Source organism: Canis lupus, chromosome 11 (genome assembly GCF_048164855.1).
Source record: "Canis lupus baileyi chromosome 11, mCanLup2.hap1, whole genome shotgun sequence".
In the NCBI taxonomy this organism is placed as follows: Eukaryota; Metazoa; Chordata; class Mammalia; order Carnivora; family Canidae; genus Canis; species Canis lupus.
Window position 1 is genome coordinate 44,177,872 of NC_132848.1, and position 24,678 is coordinate 44,202,549.

Below are 24,678 nucleotides of genomic sequence, written 5' to 3' on the forward strand. Positions count from 1 at the left end.
GTCAGCAGTTGGACATCACCTATCAGTGACATGAACATCTAGCTCCTGAGGGCAGGGACTGCCGGAGGTTTGGGGGATCATTGGCTGCAGGTTTGAGGGGAGGGTCACTCCAGGGCAGCTGTTCTCAACGTGAGCCACCACTGGAGTAATCTGGGGTCAGCCTCTCTAAAGTCCTGATGTCGGCTCCTCAAACCTCCCAGGACCAGTGGTTCTCAGCCTGCACACCAGCAGCACTAACCTCCTGGGGAGCCACCCCCCCCCCAGACCAATGACAGCAGAACTCGGGTTGGCGCCCGGGCGGCAGTGTCTCTGGGAGCTGCTCAGGGAACTCCAGAGCGCAGGCAGGTGGAGGGCGCGGCTGGCCACGGCTGCTGTGACCGCGTCTGAAACTTAGACGTTGGTTTTGGTCTGTTGCTTCCCCGTTTGTTTGATGCGTGGGTGGCGCGGCGGGCAGCGCGCCTTCGTCCTTCTGTCCTTCCATCTTCTGACCCCGGGGCAGGCGAGCCCGTGCCCCCCACCCCTGCCCGTAACCCACCCTCCTCAGGGCGCAGGGCACGCCCGAGCAGGCTCCAAAGGGCACCCCGGGGCTCTGGTCCCCGCGTGCCCCCGCGCCCCCCGGCCCCCGCGGCCCCCCCGCGCCCCCCGCGCCCCCCGCGCGCCCCGCTCTAAAGTAAACACCGAGGAGCGCGGCGGCCCGACGGGTGCAGCGCGGCCGCCCCCTGCCCGGAGCGACGGCCGGTCGCAGCCACGGCGGAGGAGGGGCCGGTCTCTGCGGCGGGCGGCGCGGGCCCGCGGGGCCTGCACGGCGGCGTCGTCCAGTGGTGAGCGGCCCGGGCGCCTCCCCACCGCGCCGGGCGTAGGGCAGGGCTGGGGGGCGCCGCGGCCCCGGGGGTGGAGGACCGGGCGGCCCGGGGGGCGGGGCCTGGGCCGGCGGCGCCGGGAGCCCCGGAGAGAGGCCGGGAAGGGCCGTGGTTCACGCCCCGGAGCGGCGCAGGGGACGGGCCCGCGGGCGCGCACACCCCGCGAAGGCCTCCTGGGGGGCTCCCCGTGGGGCTTCCCCGTGGTCGCCCCCACCGGCTCTTACACCTACGTCTGAAGGCGCGTGCGCCTCGACCAGGAGAGGAAACGTTTCCCCCTGGTATGAGATCCAGAATGGGATGTTTTCTGACTTAAAGCAAAGCCATTTTTAGCTTTAACAATGCATTCCACGTTGTTTGTGAAATTCGCGTCTGGCTATTTAAATAGGGACAGAAAAACTGGAAAGAAAAATATCATTAGCCCTTGGGACTGATGAACTCATGGGTTTGTAGCTTTTCGTAAATAGGAAAATAATTGAAACCAGTCTTCTAAAATCTAAAACCTAAGTTTCATAAGGTGAACAAATAGCAGATATCTGATGACTTTTTAAAAAGGTTTTAGGGAATATTTCTCAGGGAAGACTTACTGAAAAAGTCATGTGAGCAAAATAGAAAAATGAAGGGCGTGTTTGTGATTATAATGTGAAAAGGCCTAAAGTGTTACCCTGCGTGTTCCTCTAAGAGAAAATTTTTGATGTAGTCTGTCTTGCATAAGAGAGAAACGATAAAAAAAAAATGCATATTAGAGGACACACAAAGTTTTCAGAATACCACGGAGCAGTGCTCTCTTTCCTTTATACTCAATATCTCAGATCCCTCAGCAGAGTGGCTCCTTCTTAGAAGAAAGAACTATGAGGATGCCTTTGTGAACTATTCCAGGTCACTCTTTAGTAAATTAGAGTTTCTGGGATTTGCATTATATTCAGAGACTTAAGAATCATTAGAGATTTAAAAATACCTAGACACCCTCCTAAAGTCGTCTATGAACAGGCACAATGCAGGCTATCCACAGTGCAGGTGCCCTAAATCACTTAGGATGGTGTAGACCATTTCAGCTGTAAGCTGAACTAATTCAAGTCCTAGGCCATGAATTCCTACCTCCCTACAAGCCTCTAAAACACAGGGTAATGCTCTTCAGGTTGGGGGAGGAGATGGAGCAATGAAAGTGAGGGGGGCTTAGCCTCCTGCGGAGGGCTGCTCTTTAGTCATCCAGCCTATGAAGTAGAATGATTAACAGATCACTGGGGGCAGCCCTGGTGGCTCAACAGTTTAGCGCCTGCCTTCTGCCCAGGACGTGATCCTGGAGACCTGGGATCGAGTCCCACGTCAGGCTCCCTGCATGGAGTCTGCTTCTGTCTCTCTCTCTCTCTCTCTCTCTCTGTGTGTGTGTGTCTCTATGAATAAATAAATTAAAAAAAAAAAACAGATCATTGGTACTGATGGTTTTAACATTGGCGTTAAAAATACAGCACCAACTTCACACCCATTAGGATAGCCATTATCAAGCAAACAAAAATAGAAAATAAGTGTTGTCAGTGATGTGGAGAAATTGGAGCCCTTGTGCACTATTGGTGGAAATGGAAAATGGTGTAGCCATTATGGAAAACAGTATGGCAGTGCCTCAAAGAAAATTAAAAATATAACTACCATATGATCCAGCAGTTCCACTTCTAGGTATTTACCCCAAAGAATTGAAAGCCAGAGACCTGAGCAGATTTTTGCACACCCACATGTATAGCAGCATTGTACACAATAGCCAAAAGACGGAAACAATCCAAGTGTCCAACAACAGATGAATGGATGAGCAAAATGTGATATGTACGTACAATGGACTATTACTCAGGCTTAAAAAATGAAAGAAATTCTGATACATACTACAATACAAATGAAGCTTGAAGACATTATGCTAAATAAAATAAGCCAGTTACAAAAGGACAAATACTGTATGATTCCACTTGTATGAGGTACCTAAAGTAGTCCCCTTCACAGAAGCAGAATGGTGGGAATCAGGGGCTGAGGGAAAGGTAAGGAGGAGTTAGTGTTTAATAGGTACAGAATTTCTTTTGCAAATGGTAAGAGTTCTTGGATGGATGGTAGTGATGGTTGCACAACAATGTGAAGGTGCTTAACGCCACTGATGATACATTTTAAAATGGTAAATTTTGTTATATATATTTACCACAATGAAAAAATACATATATATTTTAAAACACATACACACACATACACACACAGTAGAGCCACTCAGTTTGTAATCCAGAGCCTTGGCATCCTGGAGGGGGTTAGAAGATGCCCGAGGAAACCAGTTTCCTAGAAGAGTGGCAGTGAGTACTGTTGGGCGAGCTGCCCAGACCTTCTTTCTGAGTGAAAGACCAGAGAGGGGGCTGGTTATTGTCACGTGGGAGGAACATTCCACTTTCAGCATTGCCTCATTACTTCATTTTCCAGTCACCAGTTAGGTCCTCAGCATTCCTTAGAGACCTCAGTGCCACTGTCGTAAACATATGATAAATTCTCCAAGGAGAAAGGTTCTGCAAGGAGCAGGACAGTCTCCAGGAACAGAAGTAATAGACATTTTCTGTTTCACAGGCAAGAAGGACTGTAGAAACGGAGAGAGAAGTGGTCGGACCTCGGGGGAGCACAAAGGGATGAAAAGCAATGACTTGACTTCCCCTGCTAGGGAGTGACAGGTCTGACTGTGGCCCTTGGCTTCAGACCTCAGATGAAGCTAGGCATCCTCTAATCCTTCTGCAGGCTGAGCCTGGCTAGAGACCAAAATAACTGTCTCCCGCATATGATATGACTTTTTTCAAATTTCTACAGACTGTTGAAATTAATGAAATGCAAATTTATTTTGAAAGATACAGAATTCATAGGAGCTTTTGATTAGGTCGAATCAAAGAAAAGGTACTACAATTCCCAGCATGTGTAATTCCCAGCATTACGTTTTTCTTTACCATGGAAAGGAGTGCTCAGAAAACGTGAGGATCGCAGGACTAGGTACGTGCGCTCTGACGTTGGCTACTATCAGATTGTGATGGACACATCACTTAAAACAAGGAGAACATCATGAATGTTTTTAAGATCTTAGCAATCAACTTCATCTGGTCACAAGACCTGATGAATACTGCTGTTAGGCAGCTAAGCAAGGAGTTTAGTGAGCTGATTCATTGCTCACGTGTACAGGCCTTATAATCATGACTTCCAAAACACGTTTTGGTGGAACAGTGTAAAACCTTAAGCAATCTCACCTGCCAGTAGTTTGGCCCAGCCCTACTGCCTATATATACCCCCCCCCCCCCCCCCCCCCCGTCAGCCTCTCCTTGGGCCCGCATGTTGTTGAAAGTCGGGCTCACTTGCCAGAGGTGTTTCTGGGCTGCCAGTCTGCCCACAAGGATGTGTTTCTTGCTTCCACTGAAGATTTTGGAGGTAGACACTAAAATGACAATGATAAGAGCTTCCATGTGCCAGTAAGTGTACTTACTGCTTGTTTTCTAGTCACAAAAGCTTGGTATCTCAGAGTCAGAAGGAAAGCCTGGCTCTGTGAGGTGCAAAGTCTTGGGTAATACTCATCATAATTTCAAGGGGCACCTGGGTGACTCCATCAGTAGGGCATGTGACTCTTCATCTTGGGGTCATGAGTTTGAGCCCCATGTTGGGTGTAGAGATTATTTTAAAAGAAATAATTTACTTAAAATTCATAGAGGTGCCTGGGTAGCCCAGTGAGTTAAGCATCCAACTCTTTTTTTTTTTTTTTTTTTAAGATTTATTTATTCATGAGAGACACGGAGAGAGACAGAGACACAGGCAGAAGGAGAAGCAGGCTCCCAGTGGGGAACCTGATTCGGGACTCAGTATGGGATCACGACCTGAGCTGAAGGCAGATGCTCAGCCACTGAGCCACCCAGGTGCCCCAAGCATCTAACTCTCAATTTCCGCACAGGTCATCATCTGAGGGTCATTAGATCAAGGCCCAAGCCAGGCTCAGCATTAGGCAGGGAGTCCACTTGAGATTCTCCCTCCCACTCCCTCTCCTGCCACGCCTACTCCTGTTTGTGCATGCTCTCTCTCTAAAATAAGTACGCTTTTTTAAAAATCATAATCTCCTATGCGTGTGGGGACTAAATGCTGAAACAACCACTGTTTGAGCTGAAGTAAAGTCATGGCCCTGAACAGATGCTCTTACTGGACAAACTAAAACCCTCTTTCAAACCTTCCATTTTTTCCCAGTTAATGTATGCTGCTGCCCACCACAGGCCGGTCTCTGAGATCTGGCTGGGGACTTCGGGGAAACAACCAAAGGCACGTGGACGGAAATGGGGTGCAGCCAAGATCAAAGCAGCAAAGTCACCAAGGGGGCAGTGCAAGGCTTAAAACCAGAAAGGCAGCCCTTTGTTTCAGTGTGTGACAGAGAAGACACTCATCATAGACCCTTACTGTTATTCTCATTGATAGTGTTATTTGGCCTTACTTGTGTTCCCAGATAACAGGCAGACTCGGTAATGGCATTTTGAAAGAGAAGGACACAGTTCACAGAGGCCCAGAACAAAGGAAAAAGGGTTCCCAAAAATTTTAACTGGAGTTGTTTTTTTTGTTTTGTTTTGTTTTTTTAAGATTTTATTTATTCATTCATGAGAGAGAGAGGCAGAGACACAGGCAGAGGGAGAAGCAGGCTCCCTGCAGGGAGCCCGACGTGGGGACTCGATCCCAGGACTCCAGGATCACACCCTGGGCCGAAGGCAGCACTAAACCACTGAGCCATCCGGGCTGCCCTGGAGTTCATTTTTAAGGAGCATTTTGCATGCTTCTTTTTAAAGGAAACCATCCCATGATAAATCAGTAGCAGCTATAAACAAACAACAGTGAGTTTGACCTTAAGTTAACATCTATCACATTTTGCAGCAGCTCCCCAAGTGTAGTGAGCTTTTGTGATACTTTAGGTTTTTCATCTATCAATGAGTAATATCTTAACAAGAGGAATAGAAGTATCACCTACTTGTATGAATTTGCCACTCTGCTCCCCACCAATAGACATCATCCTGTATTCAACATTGAGCCAAATAATTGGTGCTATAGCAGCTATATTTAAACCAGGGTAAAGTATCTCAAGTGGCATGTTCTCACACGATGTAAAGGAGACCCTTGAAAAACCCCCTCCTTGGGCAGGTACTGGGTTGAATAGTGTCCCCCCAAAATACATATCCATCTGGAAGCTCAGAATGTGACCTTATTTGGAAATGGGGCCTTTGCAGATATAATTAAGAACAGATCCTACTGGGTTAGGCTGCCCCCTAAATCCAATCCCTGGTATCCTCATGAGGGGAGAGGACTCTCAGAGAAGAGAAGCCCAGGTGAAGACGGAGGCAGACATAAGTGTGACACATCTATAAGCCAAAGACGTCCAGCGACCACAGAAATTAGGAGAAGAGCATACAACACATTCTCCCTCAGAGCCTCTGGAAGGAACCACCCTTAAGGACATCTTGATTTTTGAATTCTCAGCCTCCAGAACTGGGAGAGAATCAATTTCTATTGCTTTAAGTTGCCTGGCCTGTGGTAATTTGTATACCTCATATTAGGGCCAAAGATTCCCCCACCTTCCCTATGTTGGTTTTTCCTTTTTCTAGGAAGCTGATGGGGTTGACAATTGTGGCTGTGGTCTTTAGCTCTCAGGGAAAGTAAATGTGGGCCTTAGCATTCTTCATCCCAGAAAATAAGCTGTATATCATCAATGAAAAAGGAGAAGATGTATTGGTAAATTCCCTGCTAAACATCCTTCCGTGTTTAAAAATGATATTGGGTTGCTTTGCATATTTCTCTAAAAGGATGAGGAGAACCCTGAGAGTCTTTCCTCAACCAGGAAAGGGAGGATTGTGATCAGATGTCACTATGGACCACACTTTCTTTCTTTTTTCTTTTCTTTTTTAAGATTTTATTTATTTATTGAGATGCAGAGGGGGGGGGGCAGAGACACAGGCAGAGGGAGAAACAGGCTCATGCAGAGAGCCCGACATGGGACTCGATCCAGGGTCTCCAGGATCACGCCCTGGGCTGTAGGCGGCGCTAAACCGCTGCGCCACCGGGGCTGCCCTGGACCACACTTTCTGATCTCAGTCTCCCCACTTCTTGCCCCACACACATACCAGTTGCCAGAACAGAGACCTGGCTGTCCCCACAGGGCTGGTTGTGGGCTGTGAGCCAGAGGCTAGAGCCCCTTGTTGCCAAGGGGCCGCCACCTGCCCCCAAGTGTGGGAGCACTTGAGCAGAGGCCTGGAGTGCTGCAGATCACATATAAATGCCATTCAGCTGGAGAGGGAAAGCATACTGCCTCTCTGTCTCTTGGTGTCTTGTATTTTACATCTCATCTCAATTTAAAGGATCAAAATATCATGGCCTGCCCTAGATGACTCAGGTTTAAAAATTGTGCAAACAACTGGGGGAGGGAGGCAAAGCATTGCACACAGGGTCTGGGTCACAGGCACACAGGGACTGGCAAGCCATGCTGGGACAAGCAGTCGCCTGCAGGGGTGATATAGCAAGTAAATAATTCTCACTTTAGGGGCACCTGGGTGGCTCAGTCGGTGAAGCATCTGCCTTATACTCAGGCTATGATCCCAGAGTCCTGAGATCGAGCCCCACATTAGGCTCCCGCTCCAAGGAGAGCCTGATTCTCTGTATCCTTCTGCCCCTCCCCCTGCTTGTGCTCTCTCTTTAGCTCTCATTCGCCCTTTCTCTCCCACATAAATAAGATCTTGAAAAAAAATTCTCACTTTATTGCTGTAGAGATCTTGGCTGCAACATTTATAATAGTACGTAAAACAGTGTTTGCTGGGCCACCTTCGTTGCTCAGTGGTTGAACATCTGCCTTCTGCTCAGGGTGTGATCCCGGAGTCCTGGGATCGAGTCCTGCATTGGGGTCCTCACAGGGAGCCTGCCTCTCCCTCTGGCTATGTCTCTGCCTCTCTCCGTGTGTCTCTCATGAATATATAAATAAAACCTTAAAAAAAAAAGTGTCTGCTGAGCCAATAATTTAGGCTTCTTTTCAATATGCCTACATGCTAAAAACAAAAACAGACCAACAAACAAAACAATAAAAACCCACATGTTGATAATCTAAAGACCCATAATTAGAATGCAAACTGGTGCAGCCACTGTGGAAAACAGTATAAAGATTCCTCCAAAAGTTAAAAATAGAATTACCCTACAATCTGGTAATTGCACTACTGGGTTTTTACCCCCAAAATACAAAAACACTAATTCAAAAGGATATATGTGCCCCCCTGTACACTGCACACTATTTACAATAGCCAAATTATGGAAACAGCCCAACTATCCATTGGTAGATGAATGGATGAAGATGTGGCACATATGCACATTGAAGTATCATTCAGCCATAAAAAAAGAATGAAATCTTGCCATTTGCAACAACATGGATAGAACTAGAGAGTATAATGCTAAGTGAAATAAGTCAGAGACAAATACCATATGATTTTATTCATATGCAGAATTTAAGAAACAAAACAAATGATCAGGAAGTGGGGGGGCGGAGAGACAAACCAAGAAACAGATTTTTTTTTCTTAAGATTTTATCTATTTATTTGACAGAGACAGCAAAGAAGAGGGAGAAGCAAGCTCCCCACTGAGCAGGGAGCCCGATATGGGGCTCAATCCCAGGATTCTGGGATCATGACCCGAGCCAAAGGCAGATGCTTAACCAACTGAGCCACCCAGGCACCCCTACAGACTCTTAACTATAGAGAACAAGCTGATGGTTCCTAGCGGGGAGGAGCGTATACTTATCTTGATGAGCACTGAGTGATGTATAGGATTGAATGATTGTATTGTACTCCTGAAACTTATAGCATTGTATGTTAGTGATACTCGAATTAAAATTAAATAACTAAAAAAAATAAAGACCCATAATCAATATACTCTGGGCTGAGAACAAAAAGATACATTATTGGGCAGCCCAGGTGGCTCAGCGGTTTAGCGCCGCCTTCAGCCCAGGGCGTGATCCTGGAGACCTAGGATCTAGTCTCATGTCGGGCTCCCTGCATGGAGCCTGCTTCTCTCTCTGCCTCTCTCTGTGTGTCTCTCATGAATAAATCTTAAAAAAAAAAAAAAATACATTATCGATGCTGATTGGTGAGCCTTTGCATTTAATACTTAAACAGATTTCATTTCCTTGGATCCCACACATGTGTCTGACTGTTGATCTTTATCAAAATGTTCTACTCCAGACAAACCAATGTCAATTTCACCTCTGCCTTGTCTTCCTCTCCCCGCAGGTTGGTTGACAATTTCTGTATCTGTGAAGGATACAGTGTGCCTCGCTGCCTGATGTATGAGATTTATGTGGAGACCTGTGGTCAGAATGCTCAGAATCAAGTCAACCCAGCCACATTTGGGAAGGTAGGTTATGAAGATAAAAATATAGTACTCGCTGAGTAAAAAAAGTGTGCGAGTGAACTGATGAGGAAATATTAAAATGTATTTGGGTCTAATGGGTTCTTAGTGGGAATAATTGGCTTGGAAGCTGACCAGATGGTTAATATACTTCTTCATCTTCTTTGAAAAGCCATTCTGTCCTTTGTCCACACTTCTTGGTAAGGGGTCTGGAAAGGTAAGGAATGGGCAGTGCCTAAGAAAGTACACCCACGGCAGCTCCAAATACTCCAAAACCTCAGCCAGGTTTGCTGGGCTGATATTCCCTGCATAGGAATGCCAACACTTAGGGTGCCTAGGTGGTGCAGTTGCTTAAATGGTTTTGGCTCAGGTCGTGGTCTCAGGGTTGTGAGAACAAGCCATGTTGGGCTCCATGCTTGGTAGGGAATCTGCTTCAGATTCTCTCTTCCTGTCCCTCTGCCCCTCTCACTCATGCTCACTCTTTCTGACTCTCAAATAAATAAATCTTTTTTTTTTAAAAAGAAAAGAATTGCCAATGCTTTGCACCACACAAACTCTAAGCACCACTTGTGGTGTCAGACAGCTGGTGCTTCTTATAATTTGGTTGTACTTAGAGAATTTATTGGCTCTTAAATACCTCCTCTGGAGGTTAAGAGCTCTGTCAGGAACTTTGTGTAGAACATATAATATACAGCACTTATTAGCACAAGAGTAGTCTATCTGAGACCCTCCACATATGACAAATATTTACTGAGCAGCTGCTATGTCCCAGGCACTGTTTTAGATGCTGGGAATATAATAATGAACAAGACAGAGAAAAATTCCTGCCTTTGCTAAATGTATTATAGTTGGAAGAGAAATATATATAAGATAAAATACATAGTATATTAGACAGTATAAATGCTAAGGGGAATAATAGAGCAGAAGGAGATAAGGGGTGTGTGTATGTGTGTGTGTGTGTGTGTAAATGTTGTAGTTTTAGGGAAGGCAAACAAGGAAGGCCTCCCTCAGAAGTAATATTTGAATCCAGACTTTGAAGAGATAAGGCAGTGAGTATGTGGATATGAATAAAAGAGCAGTGCAGGCAGAGTCAGTGCAAAGGCCCTGAGGGAAGGAGCACAAGCAGCAAGGAGACTGTAACAGCTGGAGGGAGGAGAACAGGGAGAGAGGAGCAGGATGGTCCTCAGGACCTTGAGGTCAAATCAGGGAAGCAAGAGGAGCCAGCTGTGCCAAGAATGGACAGAGATGTATTAGGGAGAAGAAGTCAAATTCTGGATATATTTGGGAAACAGCCAATAGGATTTGTTGATGGAAATAATTAATAGAATCATAAGACATAATCGTTATTAAATTAACAATAATAATAACTTCCAGTGATAGAGTTGTATTCATTTTCAGGGCACTTACCCATCTGGTTTTTTAGGAATAGGCACACACCAACTCAAAACAAGTTAGAATGAGAATTTTTTAAAGGAAAAGAAATATCTCATCAAATCCTCTTGTAAGAAGTTCAGACTTCATAGAGTCTACTCCATTGCTGCCCAATAAAAATGTAATAGGAGCCACAGATGTAATTTAAAATATCCTAGTATCCTCATTTTGGGATTGTTTAAAAAGTGCAATTTTTTATTATTTTGAAATGTAATCCAAAATTTCCAAAATGTTATTTTAATGTGGAATCAATATTATAAAATCACTGAGTTTTTCATTCTTTTCTTTATGCTAAATCTCAAAAATCTGGTGTATGTTTTACATGTACAGCCCATCTCAGTATGGACTAGCACGTTTCAAGTGTGCAGTAGCCACATGTGGCTGGTGGTCCCCATCTCAGCCCACAGCTAGATTCTAAGTCGCCAGGCATCTCTTTTCTTTCTCTCCAGTATATCCTTACACCACTGGGACTCTGCTTCTCTCCACTGGCCTGCTCCATGTCCCTTCCGAGAAGCCAACTTCCTTCACTGACTTCCTGATTTCCCATGATGGCTGCTTGGATGGTGCTTCCTATACCTGACCTTCTGCCCCAGTGCCCCATACTGTAACAGGCTTTGGGCAAGAGAGGCCTGCAGGAAGGACATGTGGGCAGGGAGGAAATGGTTGGCATTTTTAAAGCTTTGTCTTGTGTCATAGCCGTTGGCTGAAGCAGGCAGCATTAGAAGTCAAGGAAACAAACTAGCAGTAAGGCTGAGGATCACCCAGCTAGTTGCAATGCTTGGGTGGTGGTTGGGGAAAAATTTTTTTCCTCTACTCTTTCAGGTTCTTTTGGTTGGTCTAAGATTTAAATTGACAGGAGACAGATTAACAAGAGAAAATCAAATTTACACACACATAATTGTGTACGTGGGGGTTATTATGGACCATCTGGCAGTCAGGCAATTGAGGCTTATATGCCATCTAGCACCAAGGAGAAGGGGGTGGGACTGTGGGACTTCAAAAGGGAAGAAATGCAATTCACAGAAAGATGAAAAAGAGTGAATGTTTGGTAAACTTTAGCTGGGCCATACAGAAACAACGAGAGGAATTTTAGCAAACAGATTTTGCTAAAATTCCTCCCTGTCTTCCTCACTTCATTCATATTATACCAGACTTTTCTGTAGAGATACCTCCCTTAGAAGATAACAGGTACTCTAAATTCTTTTAGGCAATTAGGGGAAAGGTCAAAGGTTCTTCTGGAGCCCTCTATATACCTAAAATAACCTGCTTACTATAGAGATACACTTTGGGGTGGCAAATTTTGCTCCCCTCACATTCAGTCTCCTGAATTGTGAGTCAGACTTCTTTCCACTTGTTATTCCATCAAAAATATCCTTGAGTTCAAAGAGACCTTAACCATCACCTGGTCCAGTTCCATCCTGGTGCAAGATCCCTTTGAAAGCACCTCTGGCTGGAACTTTTTATGAGAACAAAATGCCCTCTCTGGGCGGAGATAGGTGACAGGGCAGCAGGCTTCTGTGCTCTTCCTCTGAGCAAACACAGTCCTGTTGCAGGATCTTGCTTGACAAGTAGAGCACAGCTTGATGAAAACCTGCTTGACTCCTCATTGGTGACCTTGGTGCACCTCACAACCTGTACAACCATACCACTTTGGGCAGCCACCTGACTTGGGCTGAAATCATGTGGGTGACAAGGAGCTTGCTGACCAGGCCACAACGATGCCAATTCAATATCTTCCATACCTCCCTTCCTTCTTTTGTTCCTTCTCCCTCTTTTCCATGGCGCTCAGATAGACAGAACTGAATTGATGCATGACACACTCTCATCATGGGCTTACCCATGGCCTAATTCTATCTGGATACTTAGTTCTTTTTTTTTTTAATATTTATTTATTTATTCATGAGACACACACACAGGGAGAGAGAGAGAGAGAGAGAGAGAGAGAGAGAGGCAGAGACACAGGCAGAGGGAGAAGCAGGCTCCATGCAGGGAGCCTGACTTGGGACTCGATCCTGGGTCTCCTGGATCAGGCCCTGGGCTGAAGGCGGTGCTAAACCGCTGAGCCACCTGGGCTGCCCTACTTAGTTCTTTTTAACAATGTGGTAAACATCTGTGAACCCACAACCCCAAATGAACCACATCACCAGTTCCCCATGACCCATCTCCCTGCCTGCCCCACTGGTGGGAACCGTCAACCTTCTCATCATTACCTTGCTTTTTAAAAAAGAGTTTTAGTGCATTTTTGTGTATTTTTTAACCCTTTAACCACCTTTACCCCTTTTGCCCACTCCCCTGCCCCTTGCCTCTCTCAACCACCAACCTGTTTTCCATATCTGTGAGTTTGGTTTGTTGTTGTTGTTTTTGTCTTTTAGGTTCACATGTAAGTGAGATCATAGGGTACTTGGCTTTCTTTGTCCAACCTATTTCATACATGTATTTCTAAAAAGCATATTTTTAATTTTTGTGGCTTAACTTTTTAAAAGGGGGTATCATGTTATGTTATTCATCATCTTTTGGGACTTAGTCCACTTAATATTGTATTAAAATTCATCTAGATTCATTTCACTATTGTATAATATTTCATAATTTTCTCATCCACTGTCCTACAGATGAGCATTTGGATTGTTTCCAGAATTTGCTGTTGCGAATATTCATGTGTACATTTCCTGCTGTGCACATGATGTTCTCTTGGGCAAGGAGTGAACCTTGCAAGCTAAGGAGGGGGTGTGACTGTGATGTCTCAGGATGGGGCCAAAATATTTTCCAAAGTGGCTGTTCCAGGTTACCCTCCCACAAGCAATTCTGTGGATTCCAATGTTGCTTCCAAAACATTGACTTTTTTGATCCATTCCTCAGACCAAAATCTTCATGCCTGAAACTTAGAGTCATTGGTAGAAGTCCTGTACTTTTGATAATAATAAAATACATAGAAGAATCTTCTAATATGGCAGCTGCTCAAATATTTGAAGCAATTTTTTACATCTCCCTGTCTTTGCTTCTCCACACTAAATACTCCTTGGCTCCCGAATCTTTACCTTCATACCCACTTGTTTCATTATGACTTCAATTTATTGATGTTCTTCTTCTATTTCTTTTTTAGAATAACAAAAAATATTTTACTAAAACATAAGATTTACAGAAGTTTCCAGACAAGCCATACAAAATGGTCACAAGCTTTTTCTTGAAGGAAGGATTCTACACTTGACAGCAAAGTCACAATGTTATTAGTGAGGACTGTGATGTTTGTTTAATGTTCCCATTTTGGTTCAAACAATCAAGCTTGTCCATCTACAGCGTCTAAATAAAGTTAGACTTGGCTAGAGAGCATATTCTAAAGAACTGGTTAGCTGCTTTTAACCAATGCAATTAGATCACCATAAAAAGGGGGAAAGGAGCCCATAGAATTAAAATAAAACTACCTCTCCCCCTCAAAAAAATAATAATAAAGAAAAACACCCACACCCCTGCAGCTAACCCTGACAACTACCTTCATTCACAGTGCTTTATACTTAAACCATGATGGGGGAAATGAATAAAAGCAGAGAGGGGCCACTGCTTTTAAACATTTCACAACAATCCAGATGGTACTTCTAGCCTCTGCTCATGCTTTACAACAGTGAATCAGGACAAGACATATATTTGCTAATGTGCATTTAATCACCAAAGGACTGAAGATGTCTGGGCTTTTATTCTGTAATGTTTCTAAGACTGTGTCCATTAAATGCAAACAAAAAAGGAAGAAGTCTTGGCAGAACAGGAGAAGTGATGCACACTTGATGATCAGATCGGTTTTAAATATTATTCATGGCATTTAGCCTAGTCCATGCTCTAGCTGTTTCTATGGCTTGGGCTTCGTTGGTCTTCCACTGCTCCGCTACATCATTTGCTAACGGATCATCTGGATTGGGAGCACTTAACAAAGCCTGGATCGATAGCAGAACTGTGCGGATCTGCAATGCTGGGGACCACTTATCTTTCAAAATATCTAAACATATTCTTCCCAACTTGTCTACATTAGGATGATAAATTTTGGTCATGAAACGTACTTTAGGGGCTGCCATTGGGTATTCTTCTGGAAGGAATAGTTCAAGTTTAAAAGTCCCTCCCTCAAAGGGGGAATCCTGGGGGCCAGCAATGACCACATGAAAATAACGGGCGTTGCTCTCATCTGGTTCTGCTTTAATGCCAGGAGCTGGTTCTGCCAGCAAACGCTGGGTTTCCTTGATAATCCTGCGGGGCAGCCTGGCCATCTTGTCAGATCCCGAGTTCGGCCTCTGCTCTCGACTCCCGCTCCGCTCACCTCACGCACGAGTGGATCATTTATTCTCTCTACAATAAACAGAATAAACTTTGTAAAGTTTAAATCAGATCATCAAAAGTCCTATTGATGTTCTTCTTAAAAGGTGTCTTAGGAGTACTCAGAGGACAGAGGCTCTTACTTTTATGGGGGGACTACTATTGGCTTTTATCCTTCCCTGTCACTCTGTTGGTTTCATCTTAAGCTTGTGGTCAACAAAACAAAAATAACACCTAAATATTTTTTCACATGAATTAAAATCAAGCTATCTCCCTTCCTCAAAAAAAAAAACTGCTTTGGAAACTGTGAAATACTCCACATAAATACAAAATATTATTCTCAGATTATTGTCATTTTAACTATTTGAACACAGGAGCAGCCATTCCCTTATTCCTATATCTCAGCTTCTTAATTTCAAACTGCAGTTCTGTTTGCCAGTATCTTCTTGAATCTTGTAAGTCATCCAGTCTTCTCAACCTGGTGAAAAGTGTATCTCTTATCCCTCATTCAATAAATGAAAGCAGTATGAGTACGTGTAAGACGTTGAGTACACTGTGTGTTCACAAGGTGTCCTTGAGTAAAATTTTCCAGCCAACCAGGAATTCCCTCAGCTAGCTTATCATTCAGCCCACATTTTGCCATTTCGTCACTTGGCAGCCTGGAGCATTTCCTCAAGGGGACCCACTCCTGGGGACCCTGGCTGTACAGCATTTTCTTTATCTACCTGCCCAACAGCTTGATCAGATGGAAGTGGCATGACTTGAGCATGACATGTTTAGGCTCTGCAAGACTTCTACTTGATTTTTTAAGAAGCCAAAGCCTATTTCTCAAAATCTTTTTTAGAGTTTCTTGTAAGTTGTGTTCCCTCTAGGGTAGTCTCACTGCAGAACATTCCAAAGGAAAAATAAAAAAGAGACTTCAGTGTGTGGCGATGGGCATTTATTTCGCATTTTTCATTTTAATATTTAGAATCATTCTTCAAGACAACTAACGTTCAATTCTCGTTGGGGGTTTGCCTGAAGAATGGGCCATTCTGTGGAGCCCATGTTGGGAAGGGACCCTTGCTGCTGAATTTGTGACTAATGGACAAGGGAGAGGAAGGGGAAAAGGATATGATCCCAAAGCATGTTTACAAGAGAAACAACAAAATACCCAATTCTCATTTCCTCCCCCTTCCCCTGGGAATGGAGTTGATTCCAGATTCCACATCAAGTTCCTGTGCAGATGTTGGAATGTTTCTTGCTCTTTTTGGCAGCCCTGGGCATGTGATGGGTAGTGCTCATTCTTGGTGCAAGTGATATCTCACATGGATTAGGGAATTTCCATAACACTGACTTCCTTTTTAAAAATAACATTTACTGATTATTTTTCTGATTATTAAAGTATTACAGTCCCTTTATAGAAAGTATAGGATTTAGAGAAAACTATAAAAAGAGGGAAATAAATACTGTCTATAACCTCATTGTCCAGATATGTAGCCACACATGTGTTTATTTGCATATTTGCACAAACATGCACACACATGTGACCAGCAAGAGCTGAGGGACTAATCACACAGTGGTTTTGTCTTCATTTCCCATGGTGTTTTGAACCTGCTCGTTGGCTGGTTCTTCCTCCACTCCTGAATGAGCACACAAACAGGCAGTGTGACCTCTCTAAAAATCCTCGGGTGATACAAAGCCCTGTTGTCACCCTTATCTTAATTTACCACATGGTATCAGTCTGATACTTAGAATATCCAGTTCCATATAATATCTGGGTTTAAAGTGAAATCTTTTCCTTATCTCCTCCAGGATGGTTTCTTGCCTGCAGAGAACTTGGCACGAGGGCTTCTGTTTTCCTCCCTATATTCCTCTTCTCCAAAACTTACTGGGGGTTGGTTTGACCACTCTGGGAGCAGAGGAGGTAAAAATGGCTGGAAAGTTCCTACTATTGAGCTTTACACTTTGGAGACCAGACAGACTCTTGTTTCCTGATCCTTTGGTGGCTTCTTCCAAGCAGTCTTTGGGAATGTTCTAGTATGCATTCCTTGTCTTGGTGAATGACTCTTTCTACAGCCTGACTGTCCACTCTGTGGGCCTTTTGCTGGGTGAAGTCTGGCGTCTTACACATGTCAGCTCTTTCTCACACATAGACAACTTCTGGCCATAGGAACTACTCAGCCATTCTTGAACTAAACAGACTGTGGATGTGCTGACTGACACTCACCTCTGCCTGTCCACCAAGGCCACTGGCCAGCCTGTCTGTAGTCTATCAGGAGTCCTATGCCATAGCCAGATACGCATTCCAGGGACCTCCCCAAGAGTTCTTGGAGTGATCTGTAAATCCTCTTCTGCTAGGCTTGAGATGATTGAGCCACACTCTGTCCCACACACCCTCTACAGGTAAGAAGGTCATCTTACCACAAGAAATCCTCTTAGACCTCCTCTTCTCTCTATCTCATCGTGAGTAAATTGAGATGAGGACTTTTTAGGGTTTTAATACCCAATTTTAGACAAATGTCTAAGGGTATAAGTTCCCTGAGATGTGTGTCTCACAATTCACTTTGCTGTCTGCTGTCTTCGTGCCTCATCTTGTTGTATAGATACTACGTGGAGGGATGGATTGATTGATGTGTGGATAGGCAGACAGAGAGGTGAATGGACAGGTGGATAGACAGCATACAGTATGGCATTTTTTATCATTTTTCCATCATAATAAGTATACTCTTTATTCCTGCCTCCTGTATCCCCCATCCCTTCACCCACCTCCTCTGGTAGCCATCAGTTTGTTCTCTATAATTAAGAGTCTTTTCTTGGTCAGTCTGTCTGTCTGTCTATCTCTCTCACTCACTCATTTTCCTTTGCTTGTTATGTTTCTTAAATTCCACATATGAATGAAGTCATATGGTATATGTCTTTCTCTGACTTATTTTGCTTAACATTATACTCTCTAGTTCCATCCAAGTCATTGCAAATGACAAGGTTTCATTCTTTTTTGTGGCTGAATAATATTCCCTTAAATATATATCACTTTTTTTTTTTACCCATTCATCAATTGATAGGCACGGGCTCCTTTGATACTTTGGTTATTGTAAATAATGGTGCTATAAACATAAGAGTGCATGTATCCATTTGAAGTGAGGTCTTTTTTTTTTTTTTTTTTTTTAACTTTCTGAGGGACCTCCATACTGTTTTCCACAGTGGCTGCACCGGCTTGCATTCCGACCAACAGTGCATGAGGGTTCCTTTTTCTCCACATCCTCGCCAACACTTGTTGTTTCATGTGTTGTTGATTTTGTAATATAGTATGGTTTTTAACAGCACTAAGCCTGGAATCTGACTAATTAGGCTATAACCTTAGGCAAATTATTTCATCTTTTTGTGCCTCAACATCATCAACTGCAAAGTGAAACGATTCATAATGTTAATAACAGTACCTGCCTTAAGAGATACTTTTAAGAAATTAATGAGATAATGCACATAAAAAGAAATGAGTGATCTTGGCACATAGGAAGCACTCAAGAAATAATTAACTTATATAATTATATGCCCATTTATCACTTAGAATATCATAAACATTTTCACATTAAAATGTTTTAAAATAAATGATGTAAAATACTTTTTGGATGTTCCAGAATTCATTTAACCATTTCCCTTATTGGAAATTTCAGTTGTTTATAATTTTTCTCTTTTACTGTAAGTCCCCACCTGTATGTGATAGCTTCCCTAGGAGAGATTCTAGACAATTATAACCAATTCACAGCCCTTATGGTAGTTCCTGATATATTTGGTAAGCCAAATCTCTAAAATTTTAACTAAGAAAATGTATAGCTGGGAAACCTGGGTGGCTCAGTGGTTGAGCGTCTGCCTTCGGCTCAGGGCGTGATCCTGGGATCAAGTTCTGCATTGGGCTCCCTTCGAGGAACTTGCTTCTCCCTCTGCCTGTGTCTCTGCCTCTCCTTCTGTGAAGGAATAAATAAATAAATAAATGCAATCTTTTTAAAAAAAAAAAAAGAACTATATTTAGCTGTTTCAACTTGCACTTATTGGATGATTAGGAAAGGTAAGCACTTTTGCATGTGCTTTGGTCATATGGATCTTGTGTGTATATTATGTAATATGGATACATATTATCAGCAGACCACTTTTTATTGAGGTATTGTTGTTTTCCCATTAATTTATGTGAGCTGTCCATATATTAGACATACATATTTCTTATTACATTTTTTGGAAATAATCATCTCAGTTGGTTTTTAAATTTAACTGTGGCATACCTGATCATAAAATGAAAACACAGGATAGTCTGGGGTTGGAATTACTCAATAAAATAAAATGTGCAGATTATTATGCTGCCAGACAACTAGGCAATTTATTTCTGATTCTCTCTCCAAAACACCAGATTATTTCCCAGGGCCTTGAATCTGAGCCTGCTGCATAGATCATAATAATTCTTCTAGGTACCCACTATTTTACAAGTAGATATAGAGGGAGGGTTGTAAGTGATTTTCTTAGGAGGTGATGGAATTTTCAGAATCTCTTGTTGAAAGTAAGAATTTCTGGCTTCTAATCCTGCATTTTTAGACTTGCTGGCTTTTTCTTTTATCATCATTTATTCTTCATCTGTACATTTTGGACCCTTTCCCTGAAGGAACTTCTCAATTTGCCCTCACAACCTTGATGTTTAATTGTGCAAGACTTGCCTTTCCTGTTCCTTCATTTTTCTTCCTCCATACCCAGGCTTGGGTGGCTTCCCATAGGAAAAGGTAGGGCCTGGAACCAGATAAGAGAAACATTACACAACACTGTCAAACCTTGCTGCTTAGAAGTTAAGAAAAAAAAGAAAGAAGGGACACCTGGGTGGCTCAGTCAGTTAAGCAGCTGCCTTCAGCTCAGGTCATGATCTTGGGGTCCTGGGACAGAACCGCACACTGGGCTCCCTGCTCAGTAAGGTGTCTGCTTCTCCCCCTCCATCTGCCCCTCCCCCTGCTCTCTCTCATGGTCTCTCAAATACATAAATAAAATCTTTAAAAAAAAAAAAGAAAAAAGAGGGATGTAAGAAGAAACCAAGCAGAAGCAGAAGCTGAATGATTATGGAGGGGATTGTAGAAAAATAGCAGAAATCATTACTTAACTGCTTTAAACACCATGCCTTTCATGCTCTGTATTTTTCTAATTCCACCATGCTCCAGGATTTCCACTTTCTTTTTTTTTTTTTTTTTAAGATTTTACTTATTTATTCATGAGAGACACTGAGAGGCAGAGACACAGGCAGAGGGAGAAGCAGACTCCCCATGAGGAGCCCTATGTGGAATTCGATCCCGGGAACCCGGGACCACACCCTGGGCCAAAGGCAGATGCTCAACCACTGAGCCACCCAGGCGTCCCAGGATTTCCACTTTCAACAGACATGCACTTGGATACCATGCATGTCATGGACCTCTTCTAATTAGGAAACTGGAACAGACTTCTATTTTTTTTTTAAGTGTAATTAGTCATAAATATAATATCAGTGCTAACAAAACACATCAAAAACAACTGGGGGATGAGAAGTTGAGTCAGAAGTAGCTATGTTATTCAATATTTTAATAACATTTGCTACTAAAACCTTTAAAATGAAAAAATTGGGTAAACAAATAATAAAAAATGAAAATGACTATCACATTGGAAAAAGAGGAAAATAGTAAAATTATGGCAACTCACATAGACTATTATGCAGCTATTAATAATCTCTTGTTTTTAGAGAATTCTTAATAACAAGGGGAAACATTTATGGTACATTGTAGAGGGGAGAAAGTCAAAAGCAAAACTGCACACATGCTAATTGTCTGACACTAGTTGTTTCCTATGTATACCCACAGAATACATACACATATTGAGGCTTGCAAAAAAGACTAGAAAGGGGTGCTTGGGTGGCTCAATCAGTTAAGCAACCAACTCTTGGATTCAACTCATGCCTCAGGGTCTTGAGATAGAGCCCTGGATCTGGCTCTGAGCTCAGCAGAGAGTCTGCTTAAGACTCTCTCTCCGGGATCCCTGGGTGGCGCAGCGGTTTGGCGCCTGCCTTTGGCCCAGGGCACGATCCTGGAGACCCGGGATCGAATCCCATGTCGGGCTCCCGGTGCATGGAGCCTGCTTCTCCCTCTGCCTGTGTCTCTGCCTCTCTCTCTCTCTCTCTCTCTCTGTGACTATCATGAATAAATTAAAAAAAAAAAAAAAGACTCTCTCTCCCTCTGCCCTTTCCCCACACAAGTGTGCTCTCTCTCTCTCTCTCTCTCTCTCATAAATCTTTTAAAAAACAAACAAAAAAGACTGAAAGGAACCACACTGAGGTTTAAATGATGGTTTACCCTGAATGGTATGTTTTTTTCTCCTATACTTGTCTGATTTTTTTCAAATTTCATTTACATATATTTTCTTTATAATAAAAAAAGAGGAAATACAATTGAAACATTATAAATGAAACAGTAAGTTTTATTTCTAAATTTTCTAAGTGCAGCTTTAAATCTGGTTTATTCTTTTAGCTTGTGCATTTGGTTTTTCCTGATCTCGGCACCCGGAGGCTAGGCACGAGAGGAAGTGCCAGGTAGGTTTATCATTTTTGCTTTATTTGAAGTGTTAAAAACAAACATTTTGAAAAATCTCATAATGGGTGACAAAAAAATGCAAAACTAAACAAACTAGAAAAGTCAATGCTTTACCAAAGAGTTCCCATGATTCAAATGATATCCTACTGCCTGGAATAATTTGGGTGATACTAGAAGCAAATAGTTTTTACTTTCTTGGTGACTTTGTTAAAATACGAAAATCACAATGTTTTCTTATTTCAACACTTTAAATGTCTGTTGAAATATCGAAATATTTACACACTGTTTTAATTATTCTTTGAACTAAAATTTTTAAGTATTCATCTAATTAGCATATTTGAATTTTCAGGAGACCAGGTACCCAGGCTCTTTGTATTTTTAATGCAAAAGGAAATTCCAGTGTTATCAGGTGCATTGGGTTATAATTGTCACTCAATTACTATTGTTTGTTGTTTCTTTTAAATCCAGAAAAATCAGGAGAAATCAGTGAGATCAGAAAATCAGTGCGAAGGGATAGAAGCCAAATTAGGAAAGGGGCCTGCTACCCACAGGGGAATGAAGACAAGCCCAAGCATTTGCCAAACTAAACATTGGGTAATAGTTCACTTGAAAAAATTTTGCTCTGCTGCTGTGAGCCTAGACAAGCAGCTGCATTTTCCCAGCTCAGCAAAGTGCCTGGGCTGCAGAGCAGGAACTAACTTCCTTCTTGGGTTTATGAGAACCTGACTCTGGTTCTCAGTAGAGGGAACATTGGTGTCGCTCTCTTTCACTTTAAAAAGGTTCATGGAGGTGCAGCAGAAGGCTTTCCCTGCCACATCTTTCTAAGACTGGGGTGTCCTAAGTTGGGAAAGCAGAGTAGAACGTTTGTGAGCTAATGTGTATGAAATAGTATGAAACTGTCTACCTAATGGAGCTAATAAAAGGGAGTCATAGCTAAAACTGAGATGAAACTCAGGTCTTCATGAGCTAGCCTATTCAGTGGCTTTTGTAAAGCATATGTCAGTGGTTTGACATAATCTTTAAGACATCTTAAAGATTAATCTTTATCTTAATCTTTATTTTTCAGGTATCATTATGATGGAATCTGTATCAAGAAAAGTTCTTTCTTCTATGCCCAGTATTGTTACCTTCTGGGTGAAAAAAGGTATCACAGGTTAGTATCTGTCTGTCATTTAGGTATTTTAGTCATAGGTTACAGCCTGATTAATATGAGAAGCATTCATATTTTAGTTGAATCTAACTGGCTTTTTTGGCTGTTCTGCTATTAATCCTTCTTAAAGATGGAAACACACACATCATCATGTCGACATGGCTTTGACATGGGCAATAAATCAGTCTCTGGCAACATCATTAGCCAGAGAAAGGCATTTCCAGTTCATTTTCTTGGATACTTTTCATTATAATTATCATTGCAATTGCCAAAGCCGTTTTTTATTCGTTCTTCTCAAATTCTCTGTAAAATATGACAGCATTGGCCACTTCTTTCTTGAAACTTCATTTGGCTCTGAAGACTGCTTCTTCCAATTTTTTCCCCAGAGTGACCCCTTCTTGGTCTCCTTATCGCTCTCTTCTTTTATGTGCAGACATTCTCCTGAGACCCAACCAGTGGAGCTTTTCCTATCCTCTGGTCCCAAGATATCTCATCCTTCTTTATCCTTCACCTATCACCACGCCCCCATGGATGACTCCTTCTCCTAAGTCATTTTTGATGGGCCTTTCTCTCTCACCTCCCAGCCATTCCTCTCAGTCTACTGGATATTTTCATTTATATGACCCATTGGTGCCTCATACTTAGTATGCAGAAATCTAAATTTTCAATCTCCTTCCAAAACATCTCTGCCTCTTGACTTCCTCTTGACTTATTTTAATCTATGCTACCAATAGATAGAATCTGCACAAAGTGTCATCCCAAAGTCATCCCTGACTAGATTGCGAAGTGAGGTTCAGCCTAAGAGATAGTTCTAAGACTGCTGTGGTCATTTGGATGAGTGCCTGAATAAAAAATGTGGCAGATCAGAAAGCCCTCTCCAAGGCAGGGTCTTCGGTTGGTTGACTCAGCCCAGCCTGTCCCTCTGAAACCTCAAACTTAACCTCAAATAAAGTCATTATGTTCCTCTTCCAACCAACTCTTCCTCTTAAATGTCTTATTCATCGATTAGTCACAAAGATGGAAAAAATGCATCAACAAAAATTGAGAAGTTAGGGAAGGCAATAGATAGGAGATTTATTTCAGTGAGGGTTAGAACTCTCCTTGTGCAAATTCTCTCACTTACTGACCCATACACTTTTGAAAGGCTAGAGCTGGCATCTCGCTTTGCCCCAGAGCACCCAGCCGACAGTTTAGAGAGCCCCACAGCATGACAAGACTGGCACTCAGCAGCGTGAGATGCCAAGAGTGTCCTAAAGTCTCTGGGTTGATGTCACAGAGAGAGGATCTGGAACTGGTCTTTGTGGGAAAAAATGTAGGTTTTATCCTCAACAAGGAAGAGGAGGGCTATCAGGAGACAGAGAGATAAGAACAGGGGTGACATTGGATGATCCATGAGATAAGCCCAACACCAGGCGCTTTTCATGCTCAACACATATTTAATAATATTTGATAATTGATAAACTCTACAGTCTTGGCCATTTAAGAGATTTTTTAAAGCACTAAGATTTAACTGCCTTACTGGTTCTAGATTTTAGAAAATACTTAATATGTATTTTAGAATGCAGAAATATAATAAATGATACACTGTTATTAATAATCTATGAAATACACAGATGAAAATGTCTTCTATTGTACATTTTATAGAAGGATCTGTATGACAAATTCCTCTTAAAAATTAGGTCTCTCCTTCCAAAAAAAAAAAAAAAAAAATTAGGTCTCAAAACAAAAATTTCATTTCTCCAGTGAAAACTGTATAACTCATCCATTCATTTTTTTGTTTATTCAACAAATATTTGAGTTCCCACAATAAGTCAGACCCTGTTCTAGTCACTGATAATAAAGCAGTAAACAAGACAAACAAGGTCTCCCCTCTTGTCAGTTTTAGTGTGAAGATGTAAGACAATAAAAAAGGAACAATTGCAAGATTACTCTGAAGACCATAAAATGAAGTCATGGGAAGACTTCCTTGAAA

The 24,678-nt window shown here is 42.6% G+C and overlaps 2 protein-coding genes across 2 annotated transcripts in view; one reads left to right on the forward strand and one right to left on the reverse strand.

Moving 5' to 3' along the window:
* Window positions 1-675: 675 nt before the first annotated feature.
* The window catches only part of RFX8 (regulatory factor X8), a 64,763-nt gene continuing 40,760 nt past the window's right edge, over window positions 676-24,678 (forward strand). The window contains 4 exon segments of the mRNA XM_072844488.1: window positions 676-821; window positions 9,146-9,269; window positions 21,494-21,555; window positions 22,623-22,709. Coding sequence (XP_072700589.1) covers window positions 9,198-9,269; window positions 21,494-21,555; window positions 22,623-22,709 — 221 coding nt within the window. The 5' untranslated portion in view covers window positions 676-821; window positions 9,146-9,197.
* Window positions 14,333-15,022, reverse strand: LOC140643071 (ubiquitin-conjugating enzyme E2 N-like). Its single transcript, XM_072844433.1, has one exon. It carries the CDS (start codon window positions 14,942-14,944, stop codon window positions 14,486-14,488), a length of 459 nt encoding a protein of 152 aa, XP_072700534.1. The 5' UTR covers window positions 14,945-15,022; the 3' UTR covers window positions 14,333-14,485.

Bases quoted from the DNA above. Each gene is read 5' to 3' on its own strand.
- LOC140643071 (XM_072844433.1), bottom strand. From the start codon at position 14,944: ATGGCCAGGCTGCCCCGCAGGATTATCAAGGAAACCCAGCGTTTGCTG.